Here is a 19,743-nt window from a genome sequence, read left to right on the forward strand (position 1 = left end):
TTCATATCCAGATCACCCCAGGGTTAAGATGGGTTGGTCTGCACCGGGCTGAAGCGGGCTCCCACACACACACACACACACACACACACACACACACACACACACACACACATATATTGTGTGTTTATATATTCATTTTTAAAATTTTGTTCTTGCATTTGGAATGATGCATGGAAGTTTTCCCAGAGTAATCTCTCTCTCTCTCTCTCTCTCTCTCTCTCTCTCTCTCTCTCTCTCTCTCTCTGTTGAAACTGACATCGTCCATCTTGTATTGCTTTAATCCTTATATGTCTGAGTTAATAGGCACAGTAAATCTGTACAACTTTTCTACAATTCTACTTTGGTATGTATTATTTCCAACTTTTATATATTTACGGTATATATATAATACACACATATATATTGTATATATACATATTCTATTTATATAATTGTATACATATTTAGTATATATAGTATATTATATATAATATATATAGTATATAGATGGGATAGATATCTATATACATATATATAGGGATAATACATACATTATATAGATGTACTATATTATATTGTGATATATATATAGATATATATCATATTATATATATATTATATATACCCTATATATAGGTACTAATATATCATATAGTATTTATATATATATATATAATTATAAAACATTATATAAAGTATAGGTAAATATAGATATTTTATTTACTAAGGTATACACGCAGTATATTTATCTTTATATTATCGTTTCTTATGCTTAATCAGTAAAAAAAAAAAAAAAAAAAAAAACAAAAAAAAAAAAAAAAACATATGCACAGTCGCTGAGACGGAGATACAAACTTTTTAACCTTCTGGTTTTTTTTTTTTTTTTTTTTTTTTTTTTTATTTTTTTTTTTTTTTTTTTTTTTGTTTTTTTTTTTTTTTTTTTTTTTTTTTTTTTTTTTTTTTTTTTTTTTTTGTTGCAAGCATTGAAGTTTGCTGCATCTCGATAACGAATCTGTTGAGTTTATAATTTTTTCATTTACGATCGCAGATATTACGGCATCTGTTTATACTAAACACTTTGATGATGTAATTCGTACATCTCTGGGTTCGTGTTGCTAACAGGAGTTATATCATCCCTGATAAGATAATTCCGAAGATGATTGTTGTAGCTTTGTCATTGTTTATACACGAGTGTTTTCGTGCAAGATCGATGAATTAATAGTATATATATATATATATATATATATATATATATATATATATATATATATATATATATATATATATATATATATATGCATTAAGCTACAAATGTCCTTTAATATCCAATTCGCTCTACCTCGGAATTAGTATTATTTTTATATATGTTAACAGAACGGGATTTTTTTTAGTTGATAATAATTTCGTCCTCTCGCGGATTCGAACCAGCGGAGGGGGGAGAAATCAGGACTTCAGTGATGTTATCGACTCGGCAACAAGAGAGGTGATTTGATGAAAATCCACACACACACACACACACATATATATATATATATATATATATATTATAATATATATATATAGTATATATATATATAGTTATATATATATATATATATATGTAGTATTTTTACTTTATCTCGAAAGCAGTCCTTGGCCTCTTGACACGTGGTTTACTATCAAGAAAAACGTGAGTCCATGGTCACTCCCCCTCCCCCCGCCCCCCCCTCCCCCTTCCCCCTACCCCCCCCACCCCCACCCCACCCATCCCCCACCCCCACCCCGTTATTTCCAAGTCGAGAGAGATACAGAGAAACTGTTACAATGGTCCCTTCTCGTTGGTTAGCTGCTCTTTAGGTGATATATGATTATGTGTGTTAGTTTCTAATGCTGTATAAGGTCCAGATTAGAAGTTAGAATTTGAGCCTTCGTGAGTATATTAATTTTTCGAGTTTGAATAACAAATGGAATCCTAATTTAGCACCGTGGCAATTGTGGATACCCAGTTGCAGTCATATAATAAAACTCTCTCTCTCTCTCTCTCTCTCTCTCACCTCTCTCTCTCTCTCTCTCTATCTCTCTCTCTCTCTCTCTCTCTAGAAAGCTCAGGTGTTGTTTGTGCAGATGCATTTTCCTTTAATTTGTTATTTTCATTAAACCTTTCCTCATCACAAATAGGCAAAACGAATTACTGTAGTGTGTTTAAACCGCCCTCTTCTCTCTCTCTCTCTCTCTCTCTCTCTCTCTCTCTCTCTCTCTCTCTCTCTCCAGTACCAACCGAAGGCCTCTCTCTCTCTCTCTCTCTCTCTCTCTCTCTCTCTCTCTCCCTTACCTATACCATCCGAGACGCGCCTCAGTGGCGTGGTTGGTATGGTGTTGGCGTCCCACCTCGGTGGTCGCTGGTTCGATTCTCCGCCATTCCATTGAGGAGCGAGAGATGTGTATTTCTTGTGATAGAAGGTTCAAGCTCGACGTGGTTCGGAAGTCACGTAAAGCCGCTCTGGTCCCGTTGCTGAATAACCACTGGTTCCATGCAACGTAAAAACACCATACAAAATATACCATCCGAGGGCATCTCTCTCTCTCTCTCTCTCTCTCTCTCTCTCTCTCTCTCTCTCTCTCTCTCTAACGAGTCCTGATAACCCGCATCGCCATTCCACGGCCTTAACGCAGCTCGTCTCCTTTTCATGGAGCCTTGAGCCTAAACTCTCCCAAAAGGACCTTATCAGTAGGAGAGTTTTACAGGCGTTTTTTGAATTCCTTTCAAAGCTCAGCCATCAGTTGGTGGATATTATCTGAAGAGTAATAAGGGCCAATCCAGTACGGCTCTATGAACTCACAGAGGAGTGTTTTTTTTTTTTTTTTTTTTTTTTTTTGTTTTTTTTTTTTTTTTTTTTTTTTTTCCGAGATGCACGTCGCCTCGAAATAGAGCCGATGTTGTAAGCAGTTGCGGGGAAGATTTTGATGAGATATATATTTCCTTTTATTTTTTTAAACAGCTGTAGGGAAGATCGTGATGAACGATATATTTCCTTTGACGTTTTAAATAGCTGTACGGAAGATTATGACGAAAGATATACTTCCTTTAGCTTTGTAATCAGTTGTAGGGAAGATTTTGATGAGATATATATTTCCTTTGATGTTGTAAACAGCCGTAGGGAAGATTGTGACGAAAGATATATTTCATTTGATGATGTAAACAGCATTAGGGAAGATTGTAACGAAAGATATATTCCCTTTAGCTTTGTAAACAGCAGCAGGGAAGATTGTGTTGAAGATATATTTCCTTTGATGTTGTAAATAGCCGTAGGGAAGATTGTGAGGAAAGATATATTTCATTTGATGTTGTAAACAGCCGTAGGGAAGATTGTGAGGAAAGATATATTTCCTTTAGCTTTGTAAACAGCAACAGGGAAGATTATGTTGAAGATATGTTTCCTATGATGTTTTAAACAGCAGTAGGGAAGATTGTGACGAAAGATATATTTCTTTTGAGGCTTTAAACAGCCGTAGAGAAGATTTTGTTGAACGATTTATTTCTTTTGATGTTTTAAACAGCCATACGGAAGATTGTGTAGAACGATATATTTCCTATGATGTTTTGAATTGCTCCCTTTGAAGCTAATTAAGTATCCTAATTTCACTGTATTTAATTGAAATCGTTTATTCCTCTCCATTGGCAGAGCGAGGTTCCACTTCCGGCATTATTCCTTGTTCCCTGTTCCTTATTCTCTGTTCCCTGTTCCCCTTTCTTGTTCCCTGGTTCCCTCCCAGCAGAAATCCATAGCAGGATTCGGAAGTTGCACACACCGAATACCATTCTCCCCCTTCAGTATTGATAATCATTATTGTCCCAAGCGCAGGGGGAGCCGTTGCTAGGTTCCACTTAAGTTTTTTTTTTATCTTCCTTTAATGTTGATAAGTTTTTGTTCTGTTTGAAAATTTCTAAAGATGTTTGGTAAGGTTAAGTCGAGACTTAGGTTTCAGAAATAATTTTGTTTATAATTTTTTAAGGGGGTGGGGCGGTCAGGCTTCATTTTTGGTTATGTCTAGACTTTGGTTTCAGAAATTAAATTTTTTTTTTTTATCTTCTGTTAATATTGATCAATTTTTGTCTGTTTGAAAATTTCTAAAGATGTTTGGTAAGGTTAAGTCGAGACTTAGGTTTCAGACATAAAAGTTTGTTTTTAAGGGGGCTGGGCGGTCAGGCTTCATTTTTTGTTAAGTTGTGACTTTGGTTTCAAAAGTAATTTTTTTTTTTTTTTTTTTTTTTTTTTTTTTGGGTTAAGTCGAGAGTTTGGTTTCAGAAATAAATGGCTTGGGGGGGAGGTGGGGAGGGGGTCAGGCTACCTTTTTCGTATTTAGAAATGAAAGCTTCTTATTGGTTAGGTTTCGTATTTGGTATGCTGTAATTTTTTGGCTTAAAAAATGAAAGTCTTTTTAAACCAAAAAATCACAACAAACCAAATACGAAACCTTTTGATGTCAGGCTTAACCTTTGCCTTCAGAAATGAAAGCCCTTTTGATACACATCGAGCTAGACTGGTGTAGAGTAAGGTTGGACGGATTCTAATAAGTTGCCAATAGAAAAAATGGGGCAGACCCAGTTGCATATTTTTTTAACCTCCTTAAATATTAGTGAATAAGTAGGTAATAGTCGACTTCCATTTAGTTATTATCTCACTTTATTTTATTTGACCTTGATTCAAGTTGGCGCTTTTATGTCTTCAGTCTCTCAAAGAGATAAGGTCATTAAAGAGCAGAAACATAGTATAAACAAAACTAAATCTCATAATAATAATAATAATAATAATAATAATAATAATAATAATAATGCATACTTTCGAAGCCACGCCAACTGGAAGGAATTTGTTAAGTATTTCCTACGTAATATTAAAATAAGATTCACATATATATAATTATTATCTGAAGTGCTTCCTAACTTCCCTTGCTAGACCCCCTGACATTGTGATGCCTGGTAACTTGACAATCAATCGATCAACCCCTCGTTTGATTTCATAGGTGGGCTGAGCTACTGTAAAACCTTGAAAAACAGATCTGTTTTCTATTGTATTTTGGTTTGATTTCATTGTTGTTTCGTGTGATATTTTGTTACAAGACAATGAATGCCTGGGATAGCACGACCTCTCGTCGACGCAGGTATTGAGAAAGAAGACCTTGTGGGGGTTGGTGGGGGGGCGTGTCTGGTTGTGGACTGTGTCATTTTAGGTAGAAGAAAGGGGATGAGTGGTGTTTCTTTAATGCAAAGAATATTGTTTCTCAAATAAATCAGGGTTCTTTCCCCAGTTTTTTTGTATGGGAAGGTTGCTGTGCCCTGGAAATGCTTTTCAAATGTATACCTCTGTATGTTTATAATTCGTTAATATGTTAAAATGCGTATTTATTTGGTTCGTATATTCATTGAGTTAATAGGTATAGTTTCATTTTTTCACACATTTACGCCAAATGTTTGATATTTCTATTCATGTTGCTACTCATACCATATTTTGCGGAGAGAGAGAGAGAGAGAGAGATAAATGATGTTATTATACGAGAGAGAGAGAGAGAGAGAGAAATGTTATTATAGAGAGAAATGAGGTCATTACATTCTAGAGAGAAGAGGAGGAGAGAGGAGAGAGAGAGAGAGAGATGAGTCATGATGTTATTTCAGAGAGCGAGAGAGGAGAGAGAGAGAAATTTGTTATTAAATGAAGAGGAAATGAGGTTCATTACAGTCTAGACAGAGAAGAGAGACGAGAGAGAAGCGAGAAATGTTTTATCGAGAGAGAGAAATTGATGGTTCATTACAGTTCTAGGAAGAGAGAGAGAGAGAGAGAGAGAGAGAGAGAGATAAATGATGTTATTATACAGAGAGAGAGAGAGAGAGAGAGAGAGAGAAATGTTATTATAGAGAGAAATGAGGTCATTTCAGTCTAGAGAGAGAGAGATGATGTTATAGTCTAAAGAGAGTGAGAGAGAGAGAAAAAAAGGGAAATAATGTTTTTATTGTCTAGAGGAGAGAAAGTGAAGGAGAGGGAGAGAGACTGTGTCATTATAGTCTAGAGAGGGAGAGAAATTATGCTATTGCAGTCGAGAGAGAGAGGAAAATGATGTTATTATAGAGAGAAATGAGGTTATTACAGTCTAGAGAGAGAAAGAGAGAGATGTGATGTTATAGTATAGAGAGAGAGAAGGGTAATAGTGTTTTTATTGTCTAGAGGAGGTAGAGAGAGAGAAACTCATTATAGTCTAGAGAGAGGGAGAGAAAAAATGATGTTATTACAGGAGAGAGAGAGAGAGAGAGAAACGGTGTTATTACAGTTTAGTAGCCCAAGTCTGCAGAACCCTATGATATTCAGAGCCATGCTTCTTTCGTCCAGCCCCCATTGTGTTCTGGATGAAACATCGAAGGACATCTCGAGATTTTTTTTTTTTTATATTTAATCGTGTCTCTGAACGCGATACACTTTCCTCTCGTCTTGTGAGTTTAAAGAAACATGAGGAGACCTTATTTTATTACCTGGGAGAAGTTTGACTCGGGTAGGGGATTTCTCAAGGACCTGATACACTTTGCTCTCGACTTGTGTGTGTGTGTGTTTCAGGAAACATGAGGAGGCCTTATTTAATTTTGGTGTCTGTCTGTGTGTGTGTACTAGCTTCCCAAACAGACAGACAGACAGACAGACAGTCGCAGACACATACAGTCTTGTTATATGAATCGGACTATCTGTCGTTTTCATTGTACTGAAATGTTCAAAATTCCATGCCAGTTATGTGATGAAGTAGATGTGTGAGAGAATTGAATGGTTATTTATTGAATGGACGAGCTCTCTCTCTCTCTCTCTCTCTCTCGCTCTCTCTCTCTCTCTCTCTCTCTCTCTCTCTCTCTCTCTATATATATATATATATATATATATATATATATATATATATATATATATATATATATATATATATATATATATATATATATATATATATATATATATATATATATATATATTATATATATTACAGGAAACTCGACTTAAAAAAAATAGAAAAAACCTGAAATGTCGTCCATAACGGTCCCCAGAGAGTGTTCTTCACGCGATGTCTGGGATGGGATGCCATCGCCAGAGAATTCCGTTTTTGTAATTTTTCTCCTATATACCTTCATTCGTCTCTTTCATTCTTTGTATTATGAGAGAGCGAGGTCACTCCTTTTGTTCCAACCTGTTTTACGAAACGACTCGACCTCCACAAACATTTGTGTGTGTGGAGGGTCAAGGGAAGAAGAAGAAGAAGAAGAAGAAAGGTATTTGTTGATGATGACGACGGGAGAATAATTTTGTCAAGTCACCGTGATTACCGTTTCGTCTGTTTTTATGGTCCACGTGTTTCTTCTTCTGTTCTGTTCTCGGTGGCTCCAAAGATTCCTCAGTGCTGACGGAGAAGGAGGAGGTTTTCAGTGACCTCTGGGTCGTCTTGCTGTTTGGCATTTTCATCTCGGTACGAGATTATCAGGTCAGGTCAGGTCATCTCAGTAGAATAAGATCAGGTCAAGTTAGGTCAGGTCATTTTCTTGCGTATCTGAAGTAAATTTTTCGTAGACCTGTGATCGATCATTGAAGAGCTGTTGTTGTTGTTGTTGTTGTTTTAGATTAAGCTGGCTTTACGCCAGCACGGGCTCTTGCTCATAGAGCAGCCCGTAATAAAAGAACTGTACCGCTACAAGACGTCACAGAATTAATGGTCAGTAGCGTCCAGGGAGGGCTATCGAGTTCTGGGTCTAGGGAAGAAATTTGCCCAAATGAGAGAATATTAGGTACCCTTTGCTGGGGGAATGGTACGTGTTTTTGCAACATACTCTTGTTTCAATAGATTTTAATGTATAGCTACGTTATAAAAGCTGACGCACAGTAATGAGTCGACAAAAGAAATGCCATAAATTAAAGAATATTAGGTACCCTTGGTATTGGAGAGAGTACACAGGTTTTGTAACATACTCTTGTTGCAGTAGCTTTTGACGTATACTAGATACAGCAATCAGCCGAAGTACTATAAAATGAGGAATATAATCTTAAAGTAACTTATAAACTTTACATAGTATTCACAATTTCAACCGAGCCACTTAAACATACTTCAAGAACTATGCCTTGTCACACACAAGCAAGCAGCCAAGCACAAGTGATAGGAAAGCACATGCCCACTTATAATACGCAGAAAACAGGCTCTTAAACCATTCAGATGAGGCCCACTTGGGTACACAGTCATAATTTACTTCGTTGATCATGATTATGCTAACCACGGCCCCTTATACTTTGCAATTCAAGTTTGTGAGAAGGACTCCTCCTCTCTCTCACTCCTGCAGGATTCTCTCTGGCTTCTTGGGATCCTTAGAAACAGGTTTTTCTGATTTTTTATATTATTTTTTTGTCCTTGCCAGGGGTTTATGTCGGGTATCTTTATTTTTATCTATTTTTGTTTTCAATCTGTCTGGGCACTTCATGCCCGTAAGGTTCAAAAGCTCCTGGGTATGTTATTAACCTTTGAAGGGAGGTGGTACATTAGATTCGAAGTTATTTCGAGATGTATTTATCTAATTTTTTTTTAAATTTTAATGGAAAGCTTTTTTTCCTTATTAGTTTGTGATAGTTTATTATAATGTGACAAAGTTTAATTAATATGGATAATAAGGAATGGGTAATCATACATCAGAAACAAAATTTATAGATTTTTCTTCAGACTATAATGTCATGTATATAAAACGCTTGTTATTTCGAATGGTCAGGATAAATTGTAAAGGTGATTACAAGGAATTTTGAGGGCTACTTTACCTGAGTATTATAGAAGCTGATTAACTGTGCAATATATATATATATATATATATATATATATATATATATATATATATATATGTACTTATAATACTCGTATTGGACTTCAATAAGACTGGGTAGCGTAGATTCCAGATTCTGTGATGAACAAAGTACAACTTCATTGTGGATATATATTCTTATTAGTGTTAGACTTCAATACGAGGAAGTTGTACTTTGTAGATTAATGTATCTGGAATCTAAATATACACACATCCATACACACATCATACGTATCCATACATTATTTTCAATTTTACAATCACGTTGAAGCTCAAGTATTATGGAGATTAATTATGTTTTACCCACTCTCTTCAATCGATAATAATAAATGATAACTCGGATTTACGTGAACTATTACTTATAAGCATAAGTTATCAGAGAGAATCAAACGACATTTCGGTTATCTACGCGCGAAGTACTTGTGAGCGGTTGTAAACAGTATTCATGATCAACCTATTTTAAGAACTGCAACAAGATATATTCCAAGGTCTTCCTATGTTCAGAGCCCTTCCTCTTGATCCTCGTGCTGTGCATGATAATGTTCTGATAAAGAATCCAAAGAAATACTGTGTATTTTTAGAGATATGATCAGCCATTGTGGGTCGCAGGTTGGATGGAACACTGAAAGAAGAAGATTGGCCTTATCAGGGTCAGAAAGGTCTTGGTTGGTTGTTGGCGTCCTGAAGTCCACACCAATCTTCTTGGTTTTTCTCACATTAGGGCATGTGGCTAGTGCTGGCTTAAGGCCGACTTAATCCAACCCATCATACGAGAGGAAGATGTTGATATAGAAAATTTTCCAAACATTTGAACGTTGAAATATTTTAATTTCTAGGAAATAAAAAAAAAATTAGTAAGAAAATATTTATTTTCTTTATCACAAGTCTCCACTGGAGTCTAGCTGATACTATCAAGTACTATCCTCCAGTGGGTTACGCAAAGAATTATATAACTATCTGGAATAGTATTGGCCCCACAACGCGACAGTACTTAATAATTCTATCCAAAAACTGATATTCTTTAATTTTTAGCAGATTTTCTATACATAAGCAAGAATTAAAAGTACAAGGTTTGGCAAATTGTTCTCAAATAACCAAACTAATATTGATAAAAGCATGATCAGTAAATATAAAAAATTGTGTAATGCATTAGATTTTTAAATCAAAATTGTAATTTGTGTATTTTCTTTTGTTTTGTTTATTTTACTTTATTCTTTACAGGTACAACTACACATTCATCTAGATGGGGCTGTTAGACATGAGACCTTATGGGAGGTAATGAGGTAAGTTTCGTGTTACGTTAGTCTCTCTCTCTCTCTCTCTCTCTCTCTCTCTCTCTTCTCTCACACACACACACACACACGTACACGCACACACACTATATATTGCTTTCGCTCTCTCTCTCTCTCTCTCTCTCTCTCTCTCTCTCTCTCTCTCTCTCTCTTTGAACATTCATATCATGATTATTTTTAACTCTCTCTCTCTCTCTCAAAGGATATTGCATCGTTTTTATTTTACAAGAAATTGACGTGATTCTGGTCTGTTTCCTTGACATAGAGAGAGAGAGAGAGAAGACTAATTGTACAACGAAGTTGTCTACTAAAGAAGAAGTAAAAAAAAAAAAAAAAAAAAGAAGTTCGTACTAGGAGTGATTGGCCTCGTCGTATCTGAAAGGTGATAACGCGCCCATTGGATTCCATTTTATTTCCTGATTGTAGGTTTTGTCTGTCTATTTTCTTTTTTCGTTTTATCTCTCATTTTCTTTGTTTTTTTTCGTTAGGTGAGGTAGGTGGTACTGTTTTTAGGACGGCAACGGTATTATACACGTTCAAGGTATTCTATTGAAACCGCAAGACGCGTGTGTGTGTGTGTGAGAGAGAGTGTTCGGCACCTCGTGCCGTGAGTTTCTACTGATTGCTTCTTTGGATTAGGAGGAGATATGTGATGTTGTCGAATGTGTTAAGTTGAATATGCGATGTGGTCGAATGTGTTATGTTGAATGTGTGATGTTGTCGAATGTGCAATGTCGAATATATGAAGTGGTCGAATGTGTAATGTCGAATATGTGTTGTGGTCGTATATGTGATGTGGTCGATATATGTGATGTAGTCGAATATGTGATGTGATCGAATGTGTGATGTGGTAGAATATGTGATTTTGTTGAATGTGTGATGTGGTCGAATGTGTAATGTCGAATATGTGATGTGGTTAAATGTGTGATGCGATCGAATATGTGATGTGGTCGAATGTTTGATGTGGTTAATATGTGATGTAGTCAATATGTGATGTGGTCGAATGTGGTGTCAAATATGTGATGTGGTCGAATGTGTAATGTCGAATATGTGATGTGATCGGATGTGTGATGCTGTCGAATACGTGATGTGGTGGAACGTGTGATGTCGTCGTGATTTGGTTGAATGTGATGTAGTCGAACACGTGATGTGGTTGAATGTATGAGACGTTATTGAATATGTGTTGTCGAATACGTGATGTGGTAAATACATGACGTGGTCGAATATGAGACGTGGTTAAATCTGTGATATGGTCTAATGTGTGATGTGGTCGAATGTGGATGCTGTGGAATGTATGACGGAGTCGAATGTGGTATGTGGTTGATTTTTTTATGCGTCCGAGTGTGTGAATGTAGTCGAAGTTATGATGTGAACGAATGCATGATGTGGTGGTCTAATGTGCGATGTGCTCTCATAGCTCTCATAGACATGGTGTCAGCCGTAGTTTTCTTTTCGGCATTTAATGAATACAATTTTCACTACGGTATTTCGTGCGACTTCAATACATCTAACGCAAACGTGTCTTCGTCCGTAAAAGAACTAAATTCATTTTGAAAGTTCGCTCTTAATCCAATTCCATTATTATCTCCCGTTCGTCCGTGCAGTAAGAACTAGCCGCCCTTGCTAGCTATTTCGCCCAGTAATAACAGATCTTAGAGAGAGACAGCGCTACTCCGAATATATAGTTGTATGTATAAAAAGAGGGAAATTCGATGACCTGTCATTATTATCAGTCTCTTTCTGCTGCTAGGTTTTTGTGGGATCGTGTGTAGGTGTTTGAATGTGTGTGTGTGTGTGTGTGTGTGTGTGTGTGTAGGTTTTGTTGCAAATTAACTTTTTTGTAAGTATTGTGTATTAACTTTGATTGATAGTTACTTGAATATAATTTTTTCATTATACCTTTCAGATTATATTTTGTTTTTATTCCTGACGACAACGTTATTCCGATGTTGTTTATGTAAATCGTTAAAGAATGCGTTTAAAACACACACACACACATATATATATATATATATATATATATATATATATATATATATATATATATATTTATATAAATATATACATACACATACACACACACTAACAGTAAGCTTCTCCTCCTACTCACTCCTAATGTAATGGTTTTTTAAGTTTCAAACCCACTTCGTTTGGTAAACCAATCCGTCATCACTGTGCCACGAAGACACTGGAGAGAGAGAGAGAGAGAGAGAGAGAGAGAGAGAGAGAGAGAGAGAGAGAGAGAGAGAGAGAGAGTCAGTGCATCCGATGGGGGTAGAGATCAGAGGCCCCAGGTACGGGTAGGGGGTTAGGGTGGTAGAAGAAGCTGGTACCCGTGACATGGGGGCTGTAGTACCGACGGGGATTAGCAGGAGCAATGCCACATCTGGCCACCGCAAAATAAGGGCGTGAGCGCGAAGGAATTTATTCCTACAGATTAGGCGCCAGCCAGTCAGTATAGCTGGCGACGACGCCCTTGGGTTGTCTGATGTGGAAGACCTTCCTTGGAAGAATTTGAGGGAGTGGCTGATCGTTGCCTCAAATGGGGTAAATTGGCAGTGTGGAGCAGCCTTATTCGGGGCATTGCTGAATTTATAGTGGTATGATTTTACCTAAAATTTGTGTATGTATGTATGTATGTATGTTCGTATAAATTAGCACGAGCTACTGTACTTGGGACATTTGAATTTCAAGTGGTATGATTTTACCTAAAATTTGTGATTTTGCCTAAAATTTGTGTATGTATGTTCGTAAAAATTAGCAATGACGAGCTACTGTATTTGGGACAGTTGGATTTCAAGTGGTATGATTTTACCTAAAATTTGTGTATGTATGTTCGTATAAATTAGCAATGACGAGCATTTGGGACATAGTTGAATTTCAAGTGGTATGATTTTACTTAGAATTTGTATGTATGTATAAGTTTGCAATGACGAACAACTTTGTGTAAGGCAAATGGCCGTTGTTGAATTGCTTAAGTGGTATGATTCTACCAAAAATGTATGTTTTATGTCTTTTGTATAACTAGCATGCATGCTTGTATGTTATCGTTCACGTGTATACTTTATAAGCATGCATTAACGGATAGCCCTGTAGACTTGTAGATGATTATACGACTGATATAAAACTGACAGAACACAGACAGTAACTGTAGTAATTGTACAGAAATTAGAAAGATATATCACAACCTCCTTCCAGTTTAGTTTGCTTATAAAAATGAAATTATTATGGATTGTGGAAGGCTCAATATATCTACGAAACATGTTTACATGCTACAGATTTTAGTCTCGATACAGAATTAGACAACCGAAAGTACTCCTCTCGCAAATTGTATTTCGCATTTACAATATTTCATCCAGACCTTGTTTGCAGGCTTAGTGAAGATAATTGTGCTTCATAATATTGAATCTATATAGGCGTATAAAGGTTACAGACCTTACCTCGATCAGTTTAATTGTCTTGCCTTGACCCAATGGCGTGGTTGGTATGGTGTTGGCGTCCCACCTCGGTGGTTGCTGGTTCGATTCTCGGCCATTCCATTGAGGAGTGAGAGATGTGTATTTCTGGTGATAGAAGTTCACTCTCGACGTGGTTCGGAAGTCACGTAAAGCCGTTGATCCCGTTGCTGAATAACCACTGGTTCCATGCAACGTAAAAGCACCATACAAACAAACAAACAAACAATGGAAAAATTGTCTCTAATTTAGGACACCAGCTTTCAGGACGAAAATTCTGATACATCATACCAATCGTCTCGTTGAAGGGAAAGTATTTATCTAAAACCTCAGATGTCTTATGTTGTGGAGGAAATGTTTGAGCTGTTAAAATCAAGACGGACCATTTTAGAATTCCTAACTTGAGACGAGAAAATACCAGAAAAGATGTAAGTTACCCACTTCGAAACTGTACACGAACGAAAGTTCCACCCAGAAATGATATCAACAACGAACCACCAGCACAAGAGCAGGGAGAGGAAAGATTTGGGGCTTTGGAAACGTCCCAGGGAGTGAAGTGTGAGCAATTAAAAGGTGACAAAAAGAGAGACCAGAATTATTACTCTACGAAAAACGAAAGGACTAGTTTAGATATGACCTCACCGATGGTGACTGGCATTTGCAGTAATGCAGAAAATAAGTTATTCTGGTCAAGCATAGGTAAAGTTTAAAAGGTTTAATTATTGCTAGTGCTATCCTCTGTCACAGAGTTTATATATCTTAAGGATCATCGAGTCCAGGAGAATTATATTGTCGTATTGGATTGGTGAAGAGTTTCCCTGTAAAGTAGTTTTATGATTCACTAGTTATGTCTTCCAGATTGCGATTTGGACTCATGTATACTGGTTAATAGTTGGCTGAGGGGCCAAAGGGACGCTGCAAAGAGAGAGAGAGAGAGAGAGAGAGAGAGAGAGAGAGAGAGAGAGAGTTACTACAGTATACCCTATGAGACACTGAGTAATACATTTTTCATTTTTCCAGGAAAAAAGGACTGAAGCTTCCTGGAAGCGGATCTCTGTCGGACTTCCAGGATTCTCTGAGGGTGGATGAACCCAGAGACTTAGCTTATTTCCTGAAGGGGTTCAAATATTTTTTGGACTGTCTAATGTAAGTCTTTTAAAACTTTTGGTCCAAGGGATCCACAATAATGAAAATGTTATAAAAGTTCGTGTATAATTTATAAACACTATCAAAGCTCTCGAACCCTTCCCTGGGTTCATCTTCAGTCGGGCTCGAGAGCTTTTATAATGTTTATAAATTGAACACGAACTTTTGTAACATTTTTATTGTTGTGGACCCCATAGAACATTGTATAAACTCTCGTGATAGAGACCTTTTCCCAACTGTAGTATATTTTTTGCTGATTAAGTTAATTTGCACCATATAGTTGTAGTGAAAACTTTGCTAAGGCTTTTGATGCACTGAATACAGTACTACATCTCCCTTTATGAATTTATCTTTCAATAATCTTGTAATTCCACAATGGTCCCTTGTATGAAGTACTATATACGTATAAGAGATTCTCGCATGAAATTGACTGAAGCAGGTGCCAAGACTTTCAACTTTTATTCCAAAGTCATCTCCAGTGCATGACAGATTATTAGTTAAAGGATGCCTCATTAGTTGTTTTTTAAGAAGGACGAATTATTGAAAAGCTTTATTCTTAATGATTGAAAAGTTAACCGAGCTGTTAGATATTTTACAAACAAAATTTAAAAGTTGATAGTCTTTGCACCACCTTTCATTTTCACGTGAGGATCTCTTATATCTTGCAATATGTATGGGCAACGAATTAAAATCACGATTGTTTCATACATGAAGATGATATAAAAATAACTGAAAATACTAACAGCTCTAAATACACACTTATTGTTTATATTTTTCACATTGTCATTCTGTTTTGATCAAGATTTTGTATACGGTATCCACTTCGATCTGTAATGATTAGTATTGATGGAAATTATATATATATATATATATATATATATATATATATATATATATATATATATATATATAAAATTTTCTCCTTTCAAAACTGTAATAGTTGTGGGATGATCTAAGAATCCAGTTTGTACTTCTGCTCGTCGTGATATGCCAAGCAAAGCATTGTCATTTCCTCGTCCAGTAGTATAAAGAGTTAGTGCAGAAAGCTGATTTAAAGAATTAAAAATAGCTTGACTATTATGCTTTGCTCTCTCTTACATATATATCATGTTGGGGATTATGTAAATATCATTATAATGAGTTATATCATTATAATGAATTATAAAGCACTAGTGATGGTCTTCATTATGTAGAAAAAATATAATAATAATAATTATTATTATTATTATTAATATTATGATGATGATTATTTTTTTATTTGGAAGAATATCCTCTCTGACGCATACTTCATTAAATAAAACGGCATACAAACTGCCATATTATTCAGTGAAGTATTATTATTATTATTATTATTATTAATTTTTTTTTTGCTTCATCAGTCTTCCAATTCGACTGTGTGGTATTTATAGTATGGGGTTCCGGGTTGCATCCTGCCTCCTTAGGAGTCCAACACTCTTCTTACTATGTGCGCCGTTTCTAGGATCACACTTTTGCATGAGTCCTGGAGCTACTTCAGCCTCTAGTTTTTCCAGATTCCTTTTTAGGGATCTTGGGATCGTGCCTAGTGCTCCTATGATTATGGGTACAATTTCCACTGGCATATCCCATATCCTTCTTATTTCTATTTTCAGGTCTTAATACTTATCCATTTTCTCCCTTTCTTTCTCTTCAACTCTGGTGTCCCATGGTATTGCGACATCAATGAGTGATACTTTCTTCTTGATTTTGTCAATCAACGTCACGTCTGGTCTGTTTCACGTATCACCCTATCTGTTCTGATACCATAGTCCCAGAGGATCTTTGCCTGATCGTTTTCTATCACTCCCTCAGGTTGGTGCTCGTACCACTTATTACTGCAAGGTAGCTGATGTTTCTTGCACAGGCTCCAGTGGAGGGCTTTTGCTACTGAATCATGCCTCTTTTTGTACTGGTTCTGTGCAAGTGCTGGACATTCGCTTGCTATGTGGTTTATGGTCTCATTTTTCGTATTGCACTTCCTACATATGGGAGAGATGTTATTTCCATCTATCGTTCTTTGGATATATCTGGTTCTTAGGGCCTGATCTTGTGCCGCTGTTATCATTCCTTCAGTTTCCTTCTTGAGCTCTCCCCTCTGTAACCATTGCCATGTGTCATCGCTGGCTAGTTCTTTAGTCTGTCTCATGTATTGTCCGTGCATTGGTTTGTTGTGCCATTCCTCTGTTCTGTTTGTCATTCTCCTCTGTCTGTATATTTCTGGGTCTTCGTCTACTTTTATCAGTCCTTCCTCCCATGCACTCTTGAGCCACTTGTCTTCACTGGTTTTCATATATTGCCCCAGTGCTCTGTTCTCGATGTTGACGCAGTCCTCTATGCTTAGTAGTCCTCTCCCTCCTTCCTTTAGTGTTATGTATAATCTGTCCGTATTTGCTCTTGGGTGTAGTGCTTTGTGTATTGTCATATGTTTCCTAGTTTTCTGGTCTATGTTGCGGAGTTCTGCCTTCGTCCATTCCACTATTCCTGCGCTGTATCTGATTACTGGCACTGCCCATGTGTTTATGGCTTTTATCATATTTCCGGCATTGAGTTTTGACTTGAGTATCGCCTTGAGTCTCTGCATATATTCTTTCCTGATCGTTTCCTTTCCTTATTATTATTATTATTATTATTATTATTATTAATTGCAGAGGTGACTTAGACGTCATAGAGCGCATCTCCTACGAATTTGTGGAAGATCAGGCCAAACAGAGTGTTGCATATTGTGAAGCAAGGTTCTGTCCTCATCTCCTGTTGCCTGGGGATGCTGGTCATATCAATGGCAGTGTCAATGGGTCCTCTGAGGCCAGTTCTAATGGTAAGAAATAGAATGATTACTTTTTTCCACTTTCTAGCATATGTTAAAGTCAATTCTTTGATTTTACTGTTGTATCTCACCTTCAGTTAGTGTAAATGATGTTTCAGTGTATTGTTATTTGCTTTGATTGTTGACTGACTGCTAGTTTAATTAGAAATACTATTTGAAAATATCTTCTTTGATTTTACTGTAGGCTTTGATGTCATTGCAGGATATATCTATAGACCTCTCTTAGTAATTGATATTTTATCATTCTTTTCTTTGGTACTGAGGAGAATCGTCTGATGTTTCTTGGCAATGTCTGGCAATACTTGCTGACTGTTCATGTTCTGTCTTCACATCTTTAAGAACTCTGTTTAATCCTTTTCGTATATGACTGTGAACTCAAACGTGTTTCCCTTTGTCTGTATTCTCTCACCTACTCTGTTCCCTCGGAAAGAGGGTTGCCTCTTTATTTCATTTTAAACTTCACGAAAGTTTCGGATAAAGTTCTTGTCGGTGAAATTCTGTGTTCACTTTCAACCCTAATTACAGGTAACGGTATACAGAATGGCAGTGGAAACGTACAAAGTGACGACATCGTTAAGGCTGTATTGAAAGGCGTCAAGAGAGGCGAGGAAGACTTCGGGACTAAAGTCAGACTTATACTTTGCTGCATAAGAGGAAATTCACGTGAGTCAAAATGATACTTTTGATACAGTAGTGATACAGTACTGTATACTGTGTTTATTGTTCACCCATTTCTTCTTAGAATTTAAATTCAGTTTTCATAATGCATTCTTTAAGAAAAATCTGCACAGCTTAAAGTATCTATACTCTGTTTTTTTTTCATCTGTCCATCCGCCTGTGGTGTTTCCGTATGGTAACACTGCGTCCCGGGCTTTAGATAGTTACATTCAGCTTACATTCAACAACAATAATATCCTATTTCGAATATTAACGGTGTACTTCGCTTACAGTAAATTATTAAAACACTTTTCAGTTACAAATGTACACCCAGATATCCTTTTATTTACCTAAAACTTACACATACCGTAACTATTTAAAGCCCGGGACGCAGTGTTACCATACAAAAACACCAGAGGCGGATGGACAGATGGAAAAAAACAGAGTATAGTTATCAGATACAATACAGCATTTGTATAAACTATAGATTTATACACATACTGTTTCCAAAATGATCATGAAATTTGCCAACTGTGGAGTTGTTCTGTTGGCTTTGGCTTCAGCTTTTTTTTTTTTTTCTTTTTAACTGATCTGGTTCCTCCCAACCCTTGTTTATATTTTGAAGTACTTTTATTGGTCGTTTTCTGCATTTCCCTTTACCTTCTCTTACTTCCTAGTGAACACCGTATTCTTTGGAAAATTGAATTTCAAGTCAGTGGGCCCTGTGGGCTTCTTCCATATGAATAGGGTTCATCTTCTGAATAATAATAATAATAATAATAATAATAATAATAATAATATTAATAATGTACTCGAATAATTGACTTGCAAAATGAATATACAAATTTTATAATAGGAGTAGGACTTAGAAAAATCAGAATTCCAACTTTGACTTTCTGTAGTTGGGATTCCTACTAACATTTGTATTTATGCTGAAGTATCGTCATCTTTTTTATCCTCAATCAGAATGGGCCTGGGACATTCTAAGACTGTGCGAAGAATACAGAGACCAGGGAATAGTCGCCATCGACATAGCTGGAGATGAAGCGGGTGCTGGCGAAGGTGAGACTTGAGAATGAGACGTTATAACATTGCCAATATCAGAAGTGAATCAGTACATGACGAAAATACCACTTAACTAGAAAGTATTATAATTTGCCACTGTATTTGATTTGAAATAAGATGCATAACCTTAAGGAAAAGCTAAAAGAAAGCCTATTTTACTTTACAGAAGCGAGTATAAGTGATCCAATAGACATAGCTGTCTTCCAGGCTGCCAAAGAAAAGGGCATTCATCGCACAGTGCACGCTGGGGAGGCTGGACCTGCTCGCTGCGTTCAAGTGGTACTTTGTGATGCTTAAAACAGTATTAAATAATTCATGACAGTTTGTTGTACTTTTCCCTCCTTTCTTATATTGTTATTCTCTTACCACTCATTTCCATCCTTATTCTGGTATCGCCCTGTTCCACGTTTCCATTCTTATTCTGTTTTATTCTATGTGAGTAACAGATCTGCTTGGCCTTCAGACACT

General features: G+C 36.4%; 1 protein-coding gene across 2 annotated transcripts in view; it reads left to right on the forward strand.

The window, feature by feature from the left end:
* The window catches only part of LOC135207977 (adenosine deaminase-like), a 40,285-nt gene that overhangs the window by 16,569 nt on the left and 3,973 nt on the right, over nucleotides 1-19,743 (forward strand). For both annotated transcript variants that reach the window (XM_064240030.1, XM_064240041.1), the window contains exons 2-7: nucleotides 10,040-10,101; nucleotides 14,586-14,711; nucleotides 17,378-17,544; nucleotides 18,079-18,216; nucleotides 19,177-19,272; nucleotides 19,442-19,554. In XM_064240030.1, coding sequence (XP_064096100.1) covers nucleotides 10,040-10,101; nucleotides 14,586-14,711; nucleotides 17,378-17,544; nucleotides 18,079-18,216; nucleotides 19,177-19,272; nucleotides 19,442-19,554 — 702 coding nt within the window. The remainder of the gene's footprint in view (nucleotides 1-10,039; nucleotides 10,102-14,585; nucleotides 14,712-17,377; nucleotides 17,545-18,078; nucleotides 18,217-19,176; nucleotides 19,273-19,441; nucleotides 19,555-19,743) is intronic.

Source organism: Macrobrachium nipponense, chromosome 11, assembly GCF_015104395.2.
Source record: "Macrobrachium nipponense isolate FS-2020 chromosome 11, ASM1510439v2, whole genome shotgun sequence".
In the NCBI taxonomy this organism is placed as follows: Eukaryota; Metazoa; Arthropoda; class Malacostraca; order Decapoda; family Palaemonidae; genus Macrobrachium; species Macrobrachium nipponense.